This window comes from Aotus nancymaae, unplaced genomic scaffold (genome assembly GCF_030222135.1).
Source record: "Aotus nancymaae isolate 86718 unplaced genomic scaffold, 86718_ANA_hifiasm-v0.15.2.pri h1tg000019l, whole genome shotgun sequence".
Taxonomy (NCBI): domain Eukaryota; kingdom Metazoa; phylum Chordata; class Mammalia; order Primates; family Aotidae; genus Aotus; species Aotus nancymaae.
Window position 1 is genome coordinate 52,503,538 of NW_026988431.1, and position 19,428 is coordinate 52,522,965.

General features: G+C 38.4%; 1 protein-coding gene across 7 annotated transcripts in view; it reads left to right on the forward strand.

The window, feature by feature from the left end:
• Positions 1-19,428, forward strand: part of SCHIP1 (schwannomin interacting protein 1) — a 574,152-nt gene that overhangs the window by 542,314 nt on the left and 12,410 nt on the right. For 6 of the 7 annotated variants that reach the window (XM_064378864.1, XM_064378865.1, XM_064378866.1 and 3 more), the window contains one exon: positions 331-449. In XM_064378864.1, the coding sequence (XP_064234934.1) occupies positions 331-449 (119 nt within the window). Of the gene's footprint in view, positions 1-330; positions 454-19,428 lie in introns of all 7 variants that reach the window. The other variant, XM_064378868.1, reaches the window with a different exon arrangement.

A 19,428-nucleotide genomic window follows, 5' to 3' on the forward strand; every position in this document is an offset into this window, starting at 1 on the left:
TGCCCTCCACAACTTTACCTATACCTAGCAGGTAAGAAGAAGAAAGACTACAATGACAAATAATCTAGTTCTATCCTGGTGAAAATCATTTAGCACCATGATGGTGATTTCTTAGACTAGAGATTAGAATGGGCTCTGAAGAACTGAAATTCAAGCCAGAAGAGACTGGTAAAATTTCAGCTTTTAATAATTCAAATGCTCTTGTGCTGCAGCCTATTTATTTGTTTTTCATCTAATGTTACAGTTCTAAGAAACTTAGCAAGTTAGACTGCCTGTGGTTGTGATGTATCTGCCCACTTATCAGCATTTTTTATTTTTTTGAAATTTTAGGCACAGAAAAATGAGAGAGAGTCTATCAGACAGAAGTTGGCACTTGGAAGCTTCTTTGATGATGGCCCAGGAATTTATACCAGCTGTAGCAAAAGTGGAAAGCCAAGCCTTTCCTCCCGGTGAGTGTTCTTTTGAGTTGAATTTCTGATATACACCCCATGGATTTTGTCACTTGACTATTCTAATAATAAAATAGCCTTTAAATCCTCTAGTAGTTTTTTATTTTCTTTGCATAACACTGCCATCTTTATTTGGATTTTAGACAGACCCTTCCCCACTTGTTCGTTGGTTTCTTTGTTGTTGCTATTGTTATCATTGGCTCATTGGCTAGCTACTTGAGGTCAGATTTTTATATTCCATTTTTTTCTAGACCTAATACTGATTTTGTACACGGATAGAGGAATCAAGCCACACGCCTAAGCAAGCTGACTTATGATTACAGACATGTGGCAGACTACCAAATTTCCCATTAAGCAGTCCCAGATCACCCAGAATCACCCCCCTGATACATTTGATTGCAATAAATACTCGTAACTGAGACATACAATTCCCGCTTTGATCATTCAATGTTTATTACAGTTCTTAACCTGTCCTCCAGGTGGTTTTTCTTTATCATAATTTATTTCAGGATATTATTGGTCATTTGCATAGCTTCTAATTCCAAGTAAGATATATTTAAATTATAATTTCATCCAAAAAAAAATATGCTGTAGGCCAGAGTTTCTCAAACTTTAATGTGCTTACGAATCATCTGGGGATTTTCTTAAAATGAAAACTCTGATTCAATAGATCTAGGTGGGACTCAAGATCTTCCATTTCTATGAAGCTCCCAGCTGCGATAGTCATGCTTCCATTCCATAGGCTACTTTGATTAGTGAAAGTATAGACAGTCTGCAAAATTAGGTATTACAAATATGGATATTCCAAGTAATGAAAGCGCATAAAACATTTTTACTAAGATGAGAGTAACTGATGACCTATCAGCATTCTCATGGTCTCCCTTCGCTCCCCAAATGTCTGTTTCCTTTCAGTCTTCCTTTTGGCTAAAAGCAAATATACTGTTAAAATACTCAGTTATTTTACCATCTTAAGCTAGGCATTGGAAACAAATTGTAGTATTTATGCATCCATTTAACCAACATATTTCTTCTGTGTCTCTGCTTCGTGTGAGGCCTGGAACTAGGCATTTAAAAAATATCTATCTTTATTCCATCTCGTTTTCAATAAAGCTTGTACTACTGTATGATCCTGAGAGATTCTAAATCAGCAAAAATCAGAAAGCAGACACGTGCTCACACATACACCTATTTGTGAGGCACTGCAGGCAGATCAGTACATCCAAGAGCTCCAGTTTCACCAGGCAGTGTTCCAGCATCTCTTCCTCAGCTGGCTGCCAGCTCTGTCTCAGAATATTCCCTTGTGTTTCTACAGATCCCTCCAGAACTAGACGGTCAGCCCTCTCCTTTCTCTTGGGAGCACCTCTTTCCCCTCCCAGTTAGATGTGGCAGAAAGTGCTCTGGCCTAGGAACCTGGAGGTCTGAGGATTAGTCCTAGTACACTTCTAATTTTGAGACTTTAACAATTTACTTAGCTTTACCATGTCTCGTTTTCCTCATTTTTGTGAAATGAGAGCATTGGACCAAATCTCATAGATCTCTACTACTGCTCTCTAATATTTCCCAGAGTGCCAAAATATCTTCTTTTAGAAGCCCAATCTCCCTGTTCAGCAGTGTTGTATCCATCTGTTACAAATGAGAGGTTTTGGTTTTGAAAATCAAAGATACATATATTATATATATAATATATATACACACATATATACCTATGTACATAGATATAATCCATATATATGTATATGTACATAGTATACATGGATGTATATGTGTCTGTGTGTATGCATGTATATGTATACTGCAAGTATATTTATACTATCCTTGTCCCACTCTCCAGAAATAACTTTTCACTGCTCAACTGTTTCTTCTGGTATTTACTTACATATCTCTAAATAAAATGCTTTCTTCTTAGTTTTTATTTTAGCCATCAGAGTACCTACTATAAAAAAATAGGGATTTAGCTTTTTCTTACAGCCCTCCCAAAGACTATCATCTCTTCTATTCTTCTATAGTTATTTCACAATTTAGGGTCAAATAGCTATTTAATGTTTACACTATTAAGATCATGCATTATTCTCACTGAACCATGTAGTAAACTATAATTACTTGAGAAATTTTATTTTCTTTGTCCCGAAATTAGAATTGCCTCCTTTTCCCCCATGGACTGCATTTGTATTCCAGTGTTCGAATATACCACATTTTATTTGGACACTCTTCTGATAATGGGCATTGGATTGTTTCAAAAGTTTTGCTCTTGTAAATAGTGCTACTTATAAACATTCTTGTACATGTCTTCTGCTGTACATAAGCAAGAGTTTCTCTTTGGTGCATACCTAGAAGTGGATTTACTAGGAAAATACATGAATGTTCACACTTAGAAGATAATGTCAAATTGTTTTCCAAAATGGTTGCAACAAGTTATACTCCTACCAGCAATGTTTCAGACATTCTATGGATCCATAACATTATTAGCACTTGATATTGTCAATTTCTTTTAAATTTGTGTGAATTTAATAGGTATAAAATGGTTTATATTGTGTTTATTAGCCATACTTGTTTTCTCTTCTGTGAAATATCCGTTTGGGTCCTATGCCAGATTTCTGTTGGATTCTTTATGCTTTTTTTATCGACATATCAAAGTTCTTCAGTCATGATACAAATCCTTAAATATATTGTATGAATTGCATGTATCTTTTCCCAGGTTATAACTTGTTTTTCACTTTTTTGATATGTGTTTTATGACCATAAGTTAATTTTACGGGTTAATTTCATAGTGAATTTTATCAAACTTTTCTAATCAATGGCTTCCTGTATCTTGTATAAGAAATTTTATTTTACCCGGAGATCAAATAGACATTCATTAGATTTCCTACCAAGAGTTGAAAGAATTGAGTTTTTAAAAGTCTGCACTCAATCAAAAGTTGATTTCTTGATATGATATGGAGAAGTCAAATTTGATTGTTTTCCTTATAGACCATTTTTTCATCATATTTATTGAACAAACCCTCTTTTACTCCCATATATACTGTATATTAATGGAGCTATCTTCTATTTTATTGTTTCTATCCCAGCAGGAAAACTATAGTCTTAATTACAATAGTTTCCAAATAAGTTCTGATATCTGGAAAGGAAAGTCCTTCTCATTATTCTTTTTCTTTACAAGTATGCTGCCTGTTACGACTTTTTTAATTCCTCTACATAAACTTTAAATAATATAATCAAGTTCAACAAAATACTCTCTCGTAATTTTGACTGTAATTGAATTGATTCTATAGACCAGTCTAGGAAGCATTACATTTTCACATCTTTCCATCCATGAATATAGTCTGCCTCTCCATTTATTTAGATCTTACTATATATTTCTTAATAGGGATTTATAATTTCCCATTTAGAGATATTACACATATATCTCTTGTTATATTTATTTCTAGATACTTGCTATTCTGATATCTTAAATTCTCTTCAGTAATGTTTTCTCATTTGCTGCTGGTGAACGGAAATGCAATTAACTTTGTATACTAGTATGATATCCAGCCACTTTGTTACTGCTCCTATTATTTCTCTACTCTCCTGTTGTTTCTAATAAAGTTGTCTGTAGATTCCTTGCAATTTTTAAGCAATTACATCATCTAAAAATAATGACAACTTTATTTGTTTCCAATTCTCATGCCTCTGGTTTCTTTCTTTGTCTTACTGCATTGGGTAGGTACCCTAATACAGTGAAGATTAGAAATAGGAGTAGTTGGAATCCTTAGCTCATTTCTCATAATAAATGAAATGTTTCTACTATTTTCCCATTTCAAATGATATTAATTTTGTGTTTTATTTGATTTTCTTTATGAGGTTAATGATGTTCCCTTCCAGTTACAACTTACAAATAATTTTGATCATGAATGGTTACTTAACTTTATCACGTTTTTTCTTTATCTGTTGAAGTGAAGAAAAAGTACAGTTTTACTCTGTTAATCTATTAGATGAATTAATGAATTACATTTATAGGTTTTCAGAATGTTAAATGATGCTAGCATACCCAGTCTAACCTAACCTGGTTGGGGAGTTTTATATTTTTTCAGATACTGTTGGAGTATTATAGTTTTTCAGGTACTAATAGTATAAATAAAATCTAAATAAATAAATTATAAATATTCATATTTTATTTATAATATTTTGTTTAGGATTGTTAGGTTTATATTCATAATTGACATGAATCTATTGTATTCTTCTGATATTTTTGTTTGGTTTTAGTATCAGGATTATGCTGGCTTAAAAATGGGTTGGGAATTATTCCCTCTTTCATTTTGTCTAAGAAAAGTTTATATAAAATATTTATGATCTGTTTCTATAAAGGTTGGTAGGACTCATTTCTCTCTGGGCCTGGTGTTTATTTTGTTTATTTGCTTTAACAACAGCTTCTGTTTCTTAAGTGGTTATAATATTATACATGCTCTTTATTTCCTCAAATTAGTTCTGATGAGTCGTATTTTTCTAGGAATGTGTCCATTTTCTTTGTTTTCAAAATTGTTGGCATGATATTTTCTCATTTCGCTGAAAGTATTCATTTTAATTAAGTTGTTTAAAATGTTTTCTTCTGATCTCTTGTCCATCATGACTTTTTCTGAGTTTATTTTTTGTTTGTTTTGCCTTCTGCCCACCAATAACTAAGTATAAGACACTAAAAACTGTTTATAAACTGTGGTTGGGGCTAGTTGGCATACCTCATCTGCTTAGAGAGCCCTTCCCTGACCACCCTATTAAAAGTAAACACTCTAGTACTCATCACTTTGACCTCAATCTACTAGTCTTATCCTGCTTATCTTCTTACCCTGATTTTTTTGTGTGTGTATGTGTGTGTGTGTTCCTTTTTACTACCTAACATTGTAGTATACTTTAATCTGTTTTTAGTCTAGCTCTAAAATATAAGTTCTAAGAGTGCAGGGGTTTGTCTCTATTTTGTTCACCACTGTAACTATTGCCTAAAATAGTGTCTAATACATAATCACTAAATATTTGTTGAACAAATGACTGGTGAACTTCACTTTAGAATGCCTGAAGAAGGACACAGCTCTTTCATTGGGATACATGTAATTCAAAGTATCTAGGGGTCTTTTCTCTTGGGCTATGAATTGCGGCTAAAACCCTCCAACCTCATCTTAAGGCATTTTAAACCTGGCTGCCAATGTTTTAAGACTCTAGCAGGGGAAAGCTAGGAACCATAGCATGCAAAATTTTACTTAATTTCCTTGATTTCAGTAAAGCATCTCTTTGCCACCTCAGCTGTGCCTAAGCATGCTCTACTCTCAGTCTCTTAAGACAGTAAATTTCCAGATTCTGCCAGGTCAAAGGTGGTCAGGGAAGATGGCAGGGCAAAGAGGGTCCTTTCAGGTGTGAAATCAATCTTTCTTTGTGTTCAGTCCTACTTCACTCCCCTGCTTTCACATGTACCTGAGCATTTCCAGGATTCTGCAGTGGAAATGCCTGTGCTTCCTCTACCCACCTTCCTTGTGGGCACATAGTAGATTGAGGTAGTTGAGTCAAATACCCCCCACCCATCTACATATTCTCTTCCAAAATTTCATCAAAATCTCTTGCATGCTGTTTCCATTTCCTTTTTCTTTGCCCGTGTAGATTTATGCCTTCTTCTTTTCTTTAATATTACTTTAGTAGGATTTCAGAAGTGAGAGTAGTTACTTGTGCTTAATATGCCATGTTAACTGAAAGGTTTTCACGATTTTTAATAGCAGAAATATGTTGACTAAAACCCTGTGTGGAAACCCAGTTTGACAGTCCTCCTTGGGTTCAGGTGGACTAAAGGAGAGGGACTGGGATACTCTGCCCAGAAAACGTGTCCCCCATCCTAGTTGCCCCTTTCCAACCCTCCCTTTTGGTACCTCTCTCTCCTTCCTTCCTCTACAAGCCCCCGAAGCCTACCTAAAACTCTTCTGGCAGAGCAGAATTTGAAAATCACTGAGTCATCTGCTCCCTGCAGAGACACAGCTATCTAAACACATATGTATTTCACAGTGGCTCATAACAAGCTACACTTGTTGACTCACCATAAGGAAAATTATTTATATCCTGTTCCTTCTGATACTTTCATCTCCACATTCTGGGATGAGATCATCCTCTGAGAACATGATGACTGAGAACACGATCTCTGTCAGAATGATGGTTAATAATGAGACTAAATGTTTCTAAGAAATATCACTTTGTCCCTGTAAATTTAAAGTTTGCCAAGACTGACTGTCATCCTTCTCATCAGTAATAATTGTAGGAGAAAAGTCTTGAAAAGCCATTAGGTAACTTACAGAAAACCTATCATTTTTTATGCCTTCCTCCAAGGATTACCTTTAGTATTATAAAATAGTACACAATTTCAACAGTGAAATAAGATTTTAAGTGGATCTTTTGAGGAGTAATAAGGTTAAAACCAGGTAAATCTGACATGAATGTACTACTCTGAAGAACTCAACGCCCAATTTTAAATGAGGCTGAAGATTAAAATTAATTGACCAAGCAATGGATTCCTGAATGGTGAACTTAGGGGCAGAGCCTACTGAGGTGAGTGGGATCTTTGGCAAATGAGTGGAATTCTTTTTATGTTTTTTTAAAAGTTGTATATTTGCCTGTAAAAACTAACTTCATACACAGTATGTGAGAAATTATCAAGTAACATGAGGGTCTGGGAAAACTGGAGTTTCAGCTGTTCCTGTGAGCATGAGTTCCTCTCAGTTGTCTGTTGGGTTTTAGCCCCGCTGGATTTTTCTAGATGTTACTATCTCCTAAAGCACTTCTTAAGAGTGACAAGCTATTAAATGAAAGCTAGGCTTACAATAATCCCATAAAGACATTTCATGCCTAATACTGCAGCAAAATAATATTTGATGTTGCTTCGTAACTCAACTAATTAAATTTGACTTATACTGAAATGTGGCAAGGGAGTGTCATTTTTTCTTTAAAATTTGCTAATCCACACATTGTCAGCCTTTTTCAAACTGAAACTGTATAACCTTTATCATTTTTTCTGTTTAAAAGTGTTTCTGTAAAAAGTTTCTTAAAGCTTAAAAAGAATTGAGAAAAATGAATTATCTGTTTTTGAAATAAGGTTTCTAAGAACCTTAGTCATATTAGGTTTAGTAATATTCTTGAAAAAATATTTTTTCTATTATTCCTAGTATAACACTTTCCTATAAAATATGTTTTCATTGGACAAACTATCAATTAGCATTATATTTCAGCTTATGAGCTTATATAGCTTAATGTATTAAAAGAGTAGAAACAGGCTTAGCTGCTGTGGGAACACAGGATAGAGTGGTCATTATTAATAGATATCTAGGTAATCTTTTATTTCTCAAACATTACAACCTGACCTAATATTGTGGAGGAAACTTTCTCTGCCTTCTTTCTCCTTTTCTCCAAGTAATCACAAAATAAATTTGATTCTCACCTCTCTTCTTACCTTACCACAAGAGAGATCTTATTTACATACATATAAATATAAATACAGTAGAATACAGTCTTTTTTATAAAGTATGCAATGGGATGATGTAACCTAAAATAGGCTATTCCATTTTTCTCCAAACACTGAATAGTATGAAAAACAGAAATTCCCCAGAGAATTTTGAGCAGTCGCTTTGAATGATTACTGTTTAGTTAACTCAACCATCCCAACATCCCCCAATCAAAACTCATTTTTTTCTTGGCCTTATAGGTTTATTGGTAAATGGCTGAGACAAGGCCAATAATGGACACCTGCCATCTCCTTTTGTGTTTGGGCTGGAGGGCAAGGAGTGGTGGGCACCCTAACCAGGGAGCTGTTATCAACTGGACCAATAACACTGAATCCAGAAAGACTTCAGAGAAATAGGATTCACAGGGACTTTAAAAGTGAGGAACTGGGAATCTGTATATACAATCTGCCACAGACTCACAGATTGAACCAGCAACATTTTGCCAAGAAAGTCAATCATCCTTTTGTCTCTAACAATAATAATTTTTGTATAATTTTCTGGAAGAAGTAAGCAGAATGGTTATATCTGCCCAGTATTAGTGAGGAAAGAGGTCATCTTGTTCCAACTTAGTGAAATTGCCTGTCTGTGGCATCTTTCTTGAAATGATAGGTGCATACTCCAGCGACCTACTTATAACATGCAACATAGCTTTAAAATTTCATATTAATGTCATACATATGTACTAAAGATTTGTTTTAAAAACCCTTGATATAAGTAGTTCCAAGGTGTGTGTCATTGCAAATGGTAACTTATGACTTATTCTTTTTTAATACTATTTGAAAAACCCCTGGGTAATCTACAAAAAAAACTATCATCTTTTATGCCCTCCTCCAAGGACTATTTCCAGTATTCTAAAATATTATACAATTTCAAGAGTGAAGCAAGATTTGAAGGATCTTTTGAGGAGTAATAAGATTAAAATGGCAAAACAAATTTAATTATGTAGGTAATTCTTCTCCTTCACAAACCTGAAAGAAAAGCAAATTGGTATTTGTGAAATTTTCTTTGTCTAATAAATAGCCTCACTTTACAATAATGCCAATGACCCTGGTTTAATTAGGTGCAATTAATTTTGTGCAAGCTGAATTTGACATCTTGCTAGAGGCATAACCAGCTGTACCCTGTCTTATGAATTTTTTTTTATCACCAATGAGAATTCAATTGCCTGAGCTATTGCAAAAGAGGGGGAGGTGGGAAGAAAAAGACCACAGGGCTGCATTTTATATTTAAAAATGGCTCTAGTGGACAGCTGAATGTTTAATTAAAAGAACTTCCAGGAATTATTTTTCATTAGTGCATCACCCTTGACAAACTATGATGACTTTATTACTGCAGTTTGCATTCTCTTTGGACAGTGGTCCCACACATGTATCTAGACACACAGAGCTCATGTGACAGGGCTTCATTGAGAGTGTGCAAAAGCATGCACTGCTGCTACAAGACATTCTCAATGACTGCAGGTGAGCCATGTCATCTAAGGTGTAGCATCACCCTTTTACTCAATCTTGTTGTAACATTTTCTGTCCTGCTTGGATTGTTCTCATTCAGATTATTGCATGCATTGAAAACACATGGAAGGCCAGGCACAGTGGCATGTGCCTGTAGTCGCAGCTACTCAGGAGGCTGAGATGGGAGGATCCCCTGAGCCCAGGAGCTTGAGGATAGCCTAGGCAACACAGCGAGACTCTGTCTCTTAACAAAACAAAACAAACCATGGAAGAGATTTCTGATGAGAACAGAAACCATTAGTGCAATCAACAGATTACAAAGAGGAAGATAAGATCCAATGGCTATAATTTGTGAAGTGTTTTCTAAGTGGACAGAATATTTATGTATGGTGTTAGAAAATCAGTGTCATTGAAAACACTATAAAAAGCTCAGATCCTGCCATATCTGTCCCTCATTCTTCTAGTCTCCCTGTTTCTCTCACCAGAGACAATCACTGTTCCAGGATTTGTATTTGTTCCTCCACCATCTATCGTGAGATGGTGTATCCACAAGCTCTGTTAATCACCGTGCTTTTTCACTCATCAGTAGGTTTCAGGTCTGTTCACTAGGCAGGCAATGTAGCATGGTGGGTAGGAGCGGGGTATTGGCAGCCAGAGGGCCTGGCTTGGAATCTTGACTCTGCCACTTACTAGCACTTAATAATGACTTCACTTGTGGCTCAGTTTCCTTGTCTGCAAAATGGGATAATAACTGTGTCTACTTCATGGGGTTACTGTGAGGAAGACCAGGCAAGCACTCAGAAGGGTGCCTGACGAGAGTCAGTGCTGCATAGGTAGGTGCTACGACAGTATTTCATCATCCTTTTTATTTACTCCTAGACACTACTGATTGTAAAACAAATAGTTATTTTATGCACCACTAAAAAAGAAAAACCACTGCCATTTTAACAGTGACACATGCCTTCTTAACACTTAAGAGTTTTTATTTTAGTTAGTGAAAGTCTCATTTTATACTTGTTTGGACATGTGCTTTTATCATATGTCTTTTGTACACACAAAAGAAGAAGAAAGGGTGAAATACGTTGGCAAAAGTAGTCCTAAAACTTTTTCACATTTACAATCCAGCTCTCCACTTAACCACTTTACCTGAGGATTGTCATGTCTCAGCTTTTGGGCCATCAGGAGATGGAGTACATCACCTTCCAAGCCATCGTCCCTCCATCCGCAGGGTTTGATGCTGGAGCTTTGTTGTTCTTATCCGAAGGCATGAGTGGACAACCAGTGCCCACCTCTTCCTTGAGGATTTTTACCTGGTTTGTTGGCTGATAGGGTTAATTACTGCAATCATGCCACCACCTACCTGAGGTACAGCAACTGAGATACATCTCAATTTTAGGCCCGGCGCGGTGGCTCATGCCTGTAATTCTGAGCACTTTGGGAGGCCAAGGCAGGTGGCTCACCTGAGGTCAGGAGTTCGAGACCAGCCTGGCCTGGCCAACATGATGAAATTCCCAGTTTCCATTAAAAATACAAAAATTAGCCAGGCATGGTGGTGGGCACCTGTAATCCCAGCTACTTGGGAAGCTGAGGCAGGAGAATCACTTAAACCCTGGAAGCAGAGGTTGCAGTGAGCCAAGATCATGCCATTGTACTCCAGCCTGGGTGACAAGAGTGAAACTCCATTTCAAAAAACAAATAAATAAATAAAGATAACAAAATATAAATAACCATGCTTCATAGAATCAACAATACAAAAATTAGCCAGGCATGGTGGTGGGCACCTATAATGCCAGCTACTCAGGAGGCTGAGGCAGGAGAATTGCTTGAACCCTGGAGGTGGAGGTTTCAGTGAACCGAAATCATTCCATTGCACTCCAGCCCAGGTGAAAAGAACGAAACTCCATCTCAAAAGATAAAAATAAATAAATAAATAAATATGGCAAAACGTAAATAACCATGCTTCATAGAATCAATGCAATGCTATGATCCACTGCATTCTTTTTCACAACTGCTTAGAATTCAGACAGTCACAAACTAAATCATGAAAGCCAATGTTTTTGAGATGAAGCTTGCCATGGAACCAAGCCTAAATGGTGGCCCTAAAATGTTTTTAAACATGAGTGGTAAAAGCAGTGCTTCATTGGTCAAAAGAGTAAAATAATTTGCAATTACGATTTCCGTCTACTTCGGCATATGCCTCAGAAACACACACAGGCCCTGACCGCTGCCATGTTTTTACCCCGTCTGCGTGAACATTTTCACAAGTCTGGAAGGGGAAAAGTATTTTCTCTAACCTTCATTGCCTCAACAGCCGAAACTCGTCAGCAGGTGGGGCAGATAGAAGTTTAAACTCTGTCTGGGCTGAGCGGAATAAATAGGCAGCCTGGCTTTAAAAATACAGTTAAATTTATATCAATTACGTTAGAGTCTATAATTTACTGCAGATCCAAGGGGAGAATGAGCTCGAGACTGGATTGAGGAGGGATGTTAACAGTTGAATCAGAGTCCATCCACAGAAATGTTCACTTATAAAACATGTTTCTTGCTGCCCACGGATCTCCCACCACCCCCAGCACCCTGCCAAAAACAGAAGCCCAGCCTGACTCATGTGTGAGTCAGTCCCTGCATAGACTTGGCTGAGTCAGACACACAGCCATCCTCTTCCACCTGTCAAACACTGATCTACTCACCTTTTCTCCACCACACAAGTACAAATCATAAACTCGGTCATGTTCTTTCCTTTTCTTTTTTGAATTCCTGCCAAGGCTGGGCACAGTGGCTCACGCCTGTAATCCCAGCACTTTGGGAGGCCAAGGCAGTTGGATCACCTGAGGTCAGGAGTTCAGGATCAGCCTGGCCAACATGGTGAAACTCCTTCTCTAATAAAAATGCAAAAAGTAGCTGGGCGTGGTGGTGGGCACCGGTAGTCTGACCTACTTGGGAGGCTGAGGCAGGAGAATCACTTGAATCCGGGAGGCAGAGGTTGCAGTGAGCCGAGATTGCACACTGTACTCCAGCCTGGGCAACAAAGTGAGATTCTTTCTCAAAAAAATAAAAATAAATTCCTGCCAAATACCCATATGTAGCACCTCAGAGGTGCTCAAAAGAGGAAAATTCAAAGCCAACTGAATCTCTTTCACCAAAAAAAAAAAAAAAATTACATTTCCTGACATTTTTTTCTATGCATGTATCTCCATATTTTTGTTTATAAAATTGGAATCATAGCATAGGTACTATTTTTAGCCTACTTTCTTTCACTTAACAGTACATTGGAAACTTTCATCCAATCTAATAATATTGGATTAATCTTATTCATAAGATTCAGCCAATCTAATAATATGGCACTAATCTTATTCATATGATTAGTATTTCTACTAGCTGCAGAATAACCCATCATATATTTCACTGTAATATACTTTATCAGTCTTTTAATGTGAGGCATTTAAGTTGTTGCCAGCTTTTTGTTTTTGCTTGGTTTTGTTTTGCTTTCTTTTTTAAAATCTTTCTTTGCTTTTTTTGCTAGCATTAATGAATTTATGTCATTCTTTTTAAAGTGCCCTGACATCTCAAGACGGACTTTCCTAAAGTACCACCAGTGTTGTGCTAGTGTGTAATTTAACCTCCCAGTGCCTTTGTTTTCTCATACGTGAAACAGGATTAACAGTGCCGACTTCATGTGTACCTGAGATTTAGAGGTAAAATAGTAAAATGCCTGGCACACAGTAGATGCTCAAAAACAGTAACTTTTTATTTCAGAATACAGATTACTTGGAAATTACTTGGCCTTATTTAAGATGGAAGTAGATAACATTTGGTGCCTACAGGAGATGGCAGTTTTATTTCTAGTATCAGAAGAGGCCTCGTTCTGGTCTTTCATTCATGCTAGAGAACATTTCTGTTGAAAATGCATTTTCCCAACATTAAGATCCTATAATTCCAAATTTAATTACATGAAAGTGGTCGTTAGTGAAGGAAATGGACACTGATGTAGAATTAGAACCAACAGCTGTCTGAGGAATGCAAGTATTTATAGCTCTCTGGAGAGTTGGGTTAGGATACAGGGGGGATGCTTCTCCAAAGAAAAGCTGGTGAGTGGTAGTTTCCCTTTTCTATTATTTGCCTGAGTCAGTGAGGAGATTCTGTGGCCATGTGGTACCACAGAATGGCTAGTGTTCTTACCAGCCATTATGTGAACATGTACAGATGGAAGGGTTCAGAACTAGTCTTAGAAGAGCAAGCAGAAAAAAGAGAGTATGCGTAAGATTAGGAGGAGAAAACCCAGAGAGGGCCATTCACACTCCAGCTACCTCTGGACCTGCCTTCATCAGCTTCTGCTGAGGAAGTCAAACACCTGAGTCCTATAAGGTGTGGGGTCAGGACAGGGTATAAAGAGACATCATGTCTTCCCCAATCATCTCTTTGGCATATAAGTACTTCTCTGGGCACGTAAGTACTGGAGGGTCAGCTTTTCTCTCTCTCCCGCATTTATTCCCCCAAACCTCAGTTCACCAAGACCTCCTTCCTTCTGCAGTTCTCTGCTCTTTCACTCTTCTGGTTAACACTTTATTAATGTCCGGGTAGCAAAAGCATTTTTCCATATATAAGACAGGGAGATTCTACTAAGTGTTTCTTGAGGTCCCTTCCGATGCTCTGTGTATTCCACGTTTCTATTTATACGTTGTAATTTAATGATCCAAGCACTTGGTATCTGTTAGAAGACCTATTTTTTATTTGCATCCACTTAATTACGGGCCATGAACCGTAAAATGCCTTCAGGAGCTAAAAAGAAACATAAATGAGTGAAGTCGCACAGATAAAAAGCAATAGAGAATACTGGGTACTGCAGCAAACTAGAAAGTGTGTGCCCTGGCTGAAGGGGACAGCAGCTACTCAGCACCAGCCTACTGGTGCCATGAAATTTACAGAACTATTGTTGCCTGATCATCAAATGAATGATTGAATGAGTGAATGCATGCATACATGGACATCTAACTCTTTTTTCTCTCCTTATATTGTTATGAAAATCATTTATAGTCCTTGTATGTGTGATCATTTATGTTGGACCAGCAATATTTGCTAAAATAAAGCATGTATTTTCATAACAAATATTGGGAAGCAGAAACTTTGCCTTTCCTTTCTTTTTTTGTGTGTTTTTAAGTAGTAATAGGCATTTCTGTAACTCTCATGGTAAATATCAACATGGAGCAGTCGGTAGGGAAAAGAAGGGAAAGGGGCAGAATTTGCAGGATGGGAAAAGTATTTTACAATTTACAAGGAGTAGCAATACTTCATTTTAACCTAACTGAACAGATTTTATAGAGACACCATCACACATGCAGTACATCTAAAGCTTACCAAACCTTAATTATCTCACATTCTTTCTTCATGACAGAGTCTCAGAAAAATGAAATGTGTTTATAGCTTCCCTTGAGTAGTTACAATCCATATTTTATGTTTCATCACTTTTGAAATTCTCATGAAACAGAAAAAGATATGGTATAAAAATATGGGTGATTCTTCATTATATATAAAATCTTTGAATAATGCATCAAAGATCCTTTAAAATAAATGGAAATAATATATTTTAATGACCCAGCCACAAACTAGTTGGGGATATTGAGTAATGAATGGCATAGCAGGGCCAATGGCTCTCAAGCCACACTGGTTGTAGGCAGATAATGAGCAATGCATGTTTGAAATCCCTGGCATATGGGAAATTCCGTTTCACTCTGTTTCCTAAGGAAAGCCATACAATTGCCTTGAAATTATAAGAACGTATAGGAGGCATATGCCCTTTAAAATTATACTGCCAGATACAGAAAGGATCTAATAAATCCAAACCTGAGGTTACGTGTAGTATAAGGGAAAGGCCACTGGATTCTAAAATCAGAAGTCCAGCCTGTAGCCTCTTGCTTTGTGACCCTGTGCCAGTAACCTGTTGCCACAATGATGATGCATAATTAAAAAAAAAAAGCCACCCACATCAGTAGCATGCAACGATCAACCTTTATTTCTACTTAGGATCCTATAGGTCAGCTGGGTGGTTCTGATCAGAGCTAGGCTTGCACAAGCTTACTCATGCATCTGGGGTCAGCTACAGGTTGCTGAGGTGTCTTTACTGCTCTTGGCTGGGCTCTCACATGTGTCTAGGGCTTCCATTGAGACAACTGGCGGTTGAACTCTTTGCTATGAAGTCACACCGCCAGCAGGCTAGCCTGGACCTGTTCTGAGGGCAGTGGCAGGGCTCCCTGAGGGGGAGACTAGAACACCCTCACTTCCTCTGCATTCTACTGGCAAGGACAAGTTTCAAGGCGTCCTAGGGCTAGGGAAATAGACTCCACATCTCAATGGGAGAAGCTACAGAGTCACATTACAGAGGAGATGGGTATAACAAGAGGAAGAATTGAGACCATTTTTATAAAGAGGCTGTTGCAGGTCTGGGGCAAGTGATTGGACTTCTCCGTTGTAACTGTATCTTGCCTGTAATCCACAGGTGATTATACAGCCCATGGAGAGAATGTAAGTGAACATACTTTAAAATTTAATGCATCAGTTCAAGTGAAGTATACTAAGGTGCTATGGGCAGGGGGGTAAAAATCTTACCAATGAATCTTAAACGTTTATGTGTAGATACTAGTGGTCTTAAGCAGGTGCTGGGAGATTCCCATTCCTAAAATCAGAGAAAAGCAGTAGTTCCAGGCTTCAGAGCTGGCCTCAGACCAGCCCAATCCCGGTCATTCCAACCCAAAGCCAAGAACAAAGGTCAATGCACAATGGCCACTGCTCCTCTAGAAGTCACCAGCAAACTTCAGGGCCATGCCATTGTTTCTCTCAGGGAATAAACTGCTCTTGCCCCTGTGTTTTGAAAGAAATGTTACCGCTGGGCGCGGTGGCTCACGCCTGTAATCCCAGCACTTTGGGAGGCCGAGGCGGGTGGATCACGAGGTCAAGAGATAGAGACCATCCTGGTCAACATGGTGAAACCCCGTCTCTACTAAAAATACAAAAAATTAGCTGGGCATGGTGGCGCATGCCTGTAATCCCAGCTACTCAGGAGGCTGAGGCAGGAGAATTGCCTGAACCCAGGAGGCAGAGGTTGCGGTGAGCCGAGATCGTGCCATTGCACTCCAGCGTGGGTAACGAGCGAAACTCCGTCTCCAAAAAAAAAAAAAAGAAAGAAATGTTATCTTTATACAAAATCATATTACCACTTGGCTGAGTTTTTGAGATGTTCTCTTTGCAGTTAAAAACTTTTCATCTTGGCCGGGTGCAGTGACTCACACCTGTAATCCCAGCACTTTGGGAGGCTAAGGCAGCCAGATCGTGTGAGGTCAGGAGTTCAAGACCAGCCTGGCCAAGATGGTGAAACCCCGTCTCTACCAAAAATACAAAAATTAGCCGGGCATGGTGGTGGGAACCTGTAATCCCAGCTACTAGGGAGGCTGAAGCAGGAGAATCGCTTGAACCTGGGAGGCAGAAGTTGCAGTGAGTCAAGATCGTTCCACTGCACTCCAGCCTGGCGACAGAGCAAGACTCTGTATCCAAAAAAAAAAAAAAAAAAAAAAAAAAAAAAAAAAAACTTTTTATCTCTGCCACCCTCTCAATTTCTGTGCATATTTTAATAGTATCCCTGGTAACAGTCGTTGGAAGCCAGCACACGCGTTTTCTAAATAACAGCCTTCCTCACTGTAAATGCCAAGCTGACGTGGTTGCTATGCAGCCTCCCAACCAAGTGCCCTCCTGCTCCTGGCCAGTAGGCACTGTCACACGGAGGCCACTCCTGCTCACATTGAGATGTCCAAAAGACATACTTAGTCTTTATCTCTTCATGTTTCTGGGCATTCTCCGAGGACACGCTCTTTCCAGACCCCTGGTGCCCCCGTCAGTAGCTCCAGGCTGCAGTGTTGTTTTTAATTGCCTTGTGGTGTGTAAGGGAGAAGAGGCTTCTAGGATAACCAGGACGGACCTTTCAGAAATAAAATCAACAGGCAAGGCTGACTTCCAGCAGCCTTTGCACAGCGCTCTGCTAAATGCCACTAGAAACATCAAGTAACCTTGAATCGGATACCTTGAAATTATATCTGTAATTAACAAGATGAGGATCATGTTTTGTTTTCACCTCACACTGTGCTTGAGAAATCTAGGTAAATTAGGCCCCCTGCAGCCTGAATATTGCAAGACTGGTTATGAGGGCGGCCAGATACATTGCCGTGTGAGGGACAGAGGTCCCAGGAATTTCAGTTTTTCAAATGTGAGCCTCAAGAACAGCCATGTCTCCCAGGGTGGGCAGGGTCCTGGAAAAGGGGTTATTTGTTCTTTCATCCTGGGCACAGAGGTCGTCAGCAGCCCCAGGTGGCCTCATGCATCCATTCAGATTGCTTGGGAACTGTGGTTGAGTTTCACCGAGAGCCAACTTCATCCTAAAATCCTCTTAAAGGCTAAAGGCAAACAAATCCTTCTTGAAACCTGAGCCTGTTTTAAGATGTCTTTACTAAAATCCCCTCTGAGCCATTAGCTGTTATGTCATATAATTTCCTTTTCCTGAGAGTAACGTTCTTGGTGATTACCACTATAAGGAATTATGTGTCACCCTATAAGAAGCTCTCTTCAGTTTCCCATGGGGATAATGTGGTACCAAGGCCATTTTCTGAATTTCTACCTGAGGCGTTTTTTTTTTTTATTTTACACAGACTACTAAATCTCCCCAACTTTTTTCTTTCTTTTTTTTTTTTCCTTTCCTGAGTTAGACTCTCTGGGATGTTTGATATAAGTCTGGGTTAACCCTTCAAAAAGAAGTCAGCTTGGCAGCAGGACAACAAAATTTATGATCAAACTTTCTTCTGAATGAAAATGTATATCTCTGGACACTGTAAACTCTATTTTTCTTTGTATTTTGTATTGGGGGTTATTTTATACTTTTTAAATCTGTGTATCCAGTAGCCAGACACTTCTCAAGACTTAATTCAGTAAATAGAAAATGCGACATAATCCTAGATTCACATTAGGGTTTGTCTTTAAAATGTGTCTGTTTTTATTTGCAGTTTTTTCCCGTCATCTTTCAACCCATGGATCTTGAGTTTTTTTAATTATTATTAATTTTTTTTTTTGAGACAGAGTCTCACTCTGTCACCAGGCTGGAATGTAGCGGCGTGATCCTTTGCCTCCCAGGTTCAAGCGATTCTCCTGCCTCAGCCTCCCAAGTAGCTGGGACCACAGGGGCACACCACCATGCCCAGCTAATTTTTTTGTATTTTTTTTTTTAAGTACAGACAGGGTTTCACTATGTTGGTCAGGATGATCTCAATCTCTTGTCCTCATGATCCTCCTGCCTTGGCCTCCCAAAGTGCTGGGATTACAGGCGTGAGCCACCATGCCTGGTCGAGTTTTATTATTAAAAGGGGTTTGATTTTATTTTTTTAGACCGACAGACATTAAAATTTCTAAACCTGTATGGAATCAAACGGTAACCTGAACATATTAGATTTCTGCAGGAAAAAAAATGTGTGTGTTTATGTGTATATATATGTGTATGTATATGTGTGTGTGTGTATAAGTATGTATATCCAATGGATAAAAGTTAAAAGGAGGCAAATCCCAGCTCAGTAGAAGAACAAGCTGCCTAACAGACAATGTGCTGTCTCAGAGAGTTGATTCCACATCAGGGATTATTGTGACAGGACAAGCGGTATTAGAGTAAGTGACTTTAGAGAGTCACTTCACCTCTCAGATTCTATGTTCCTTTTGTTAGGTTTTCAGTAAACGGAGAATGGAGAGCAACTAACATGTACAGGTCACTTGCCCTGCACTAAGCTCTGAACGAACTCTTTTAATCCTTTCTGCGTAACATTGTGTTGGCTACTATTCAGCCTATTTTACAGATGAGGAAACTGAGGGTCATAGGGCTTTTGTAATGTGCCTGGAGAAAGAAGTAAGGATTCAGAACCTAAGTTCAGCTGACTCCAAGCACCTTCAGATGATCAGAGTGGGGTATGTTGCTTTCTAACTCCTGGCTCTGGGCTTGGCTCCCCT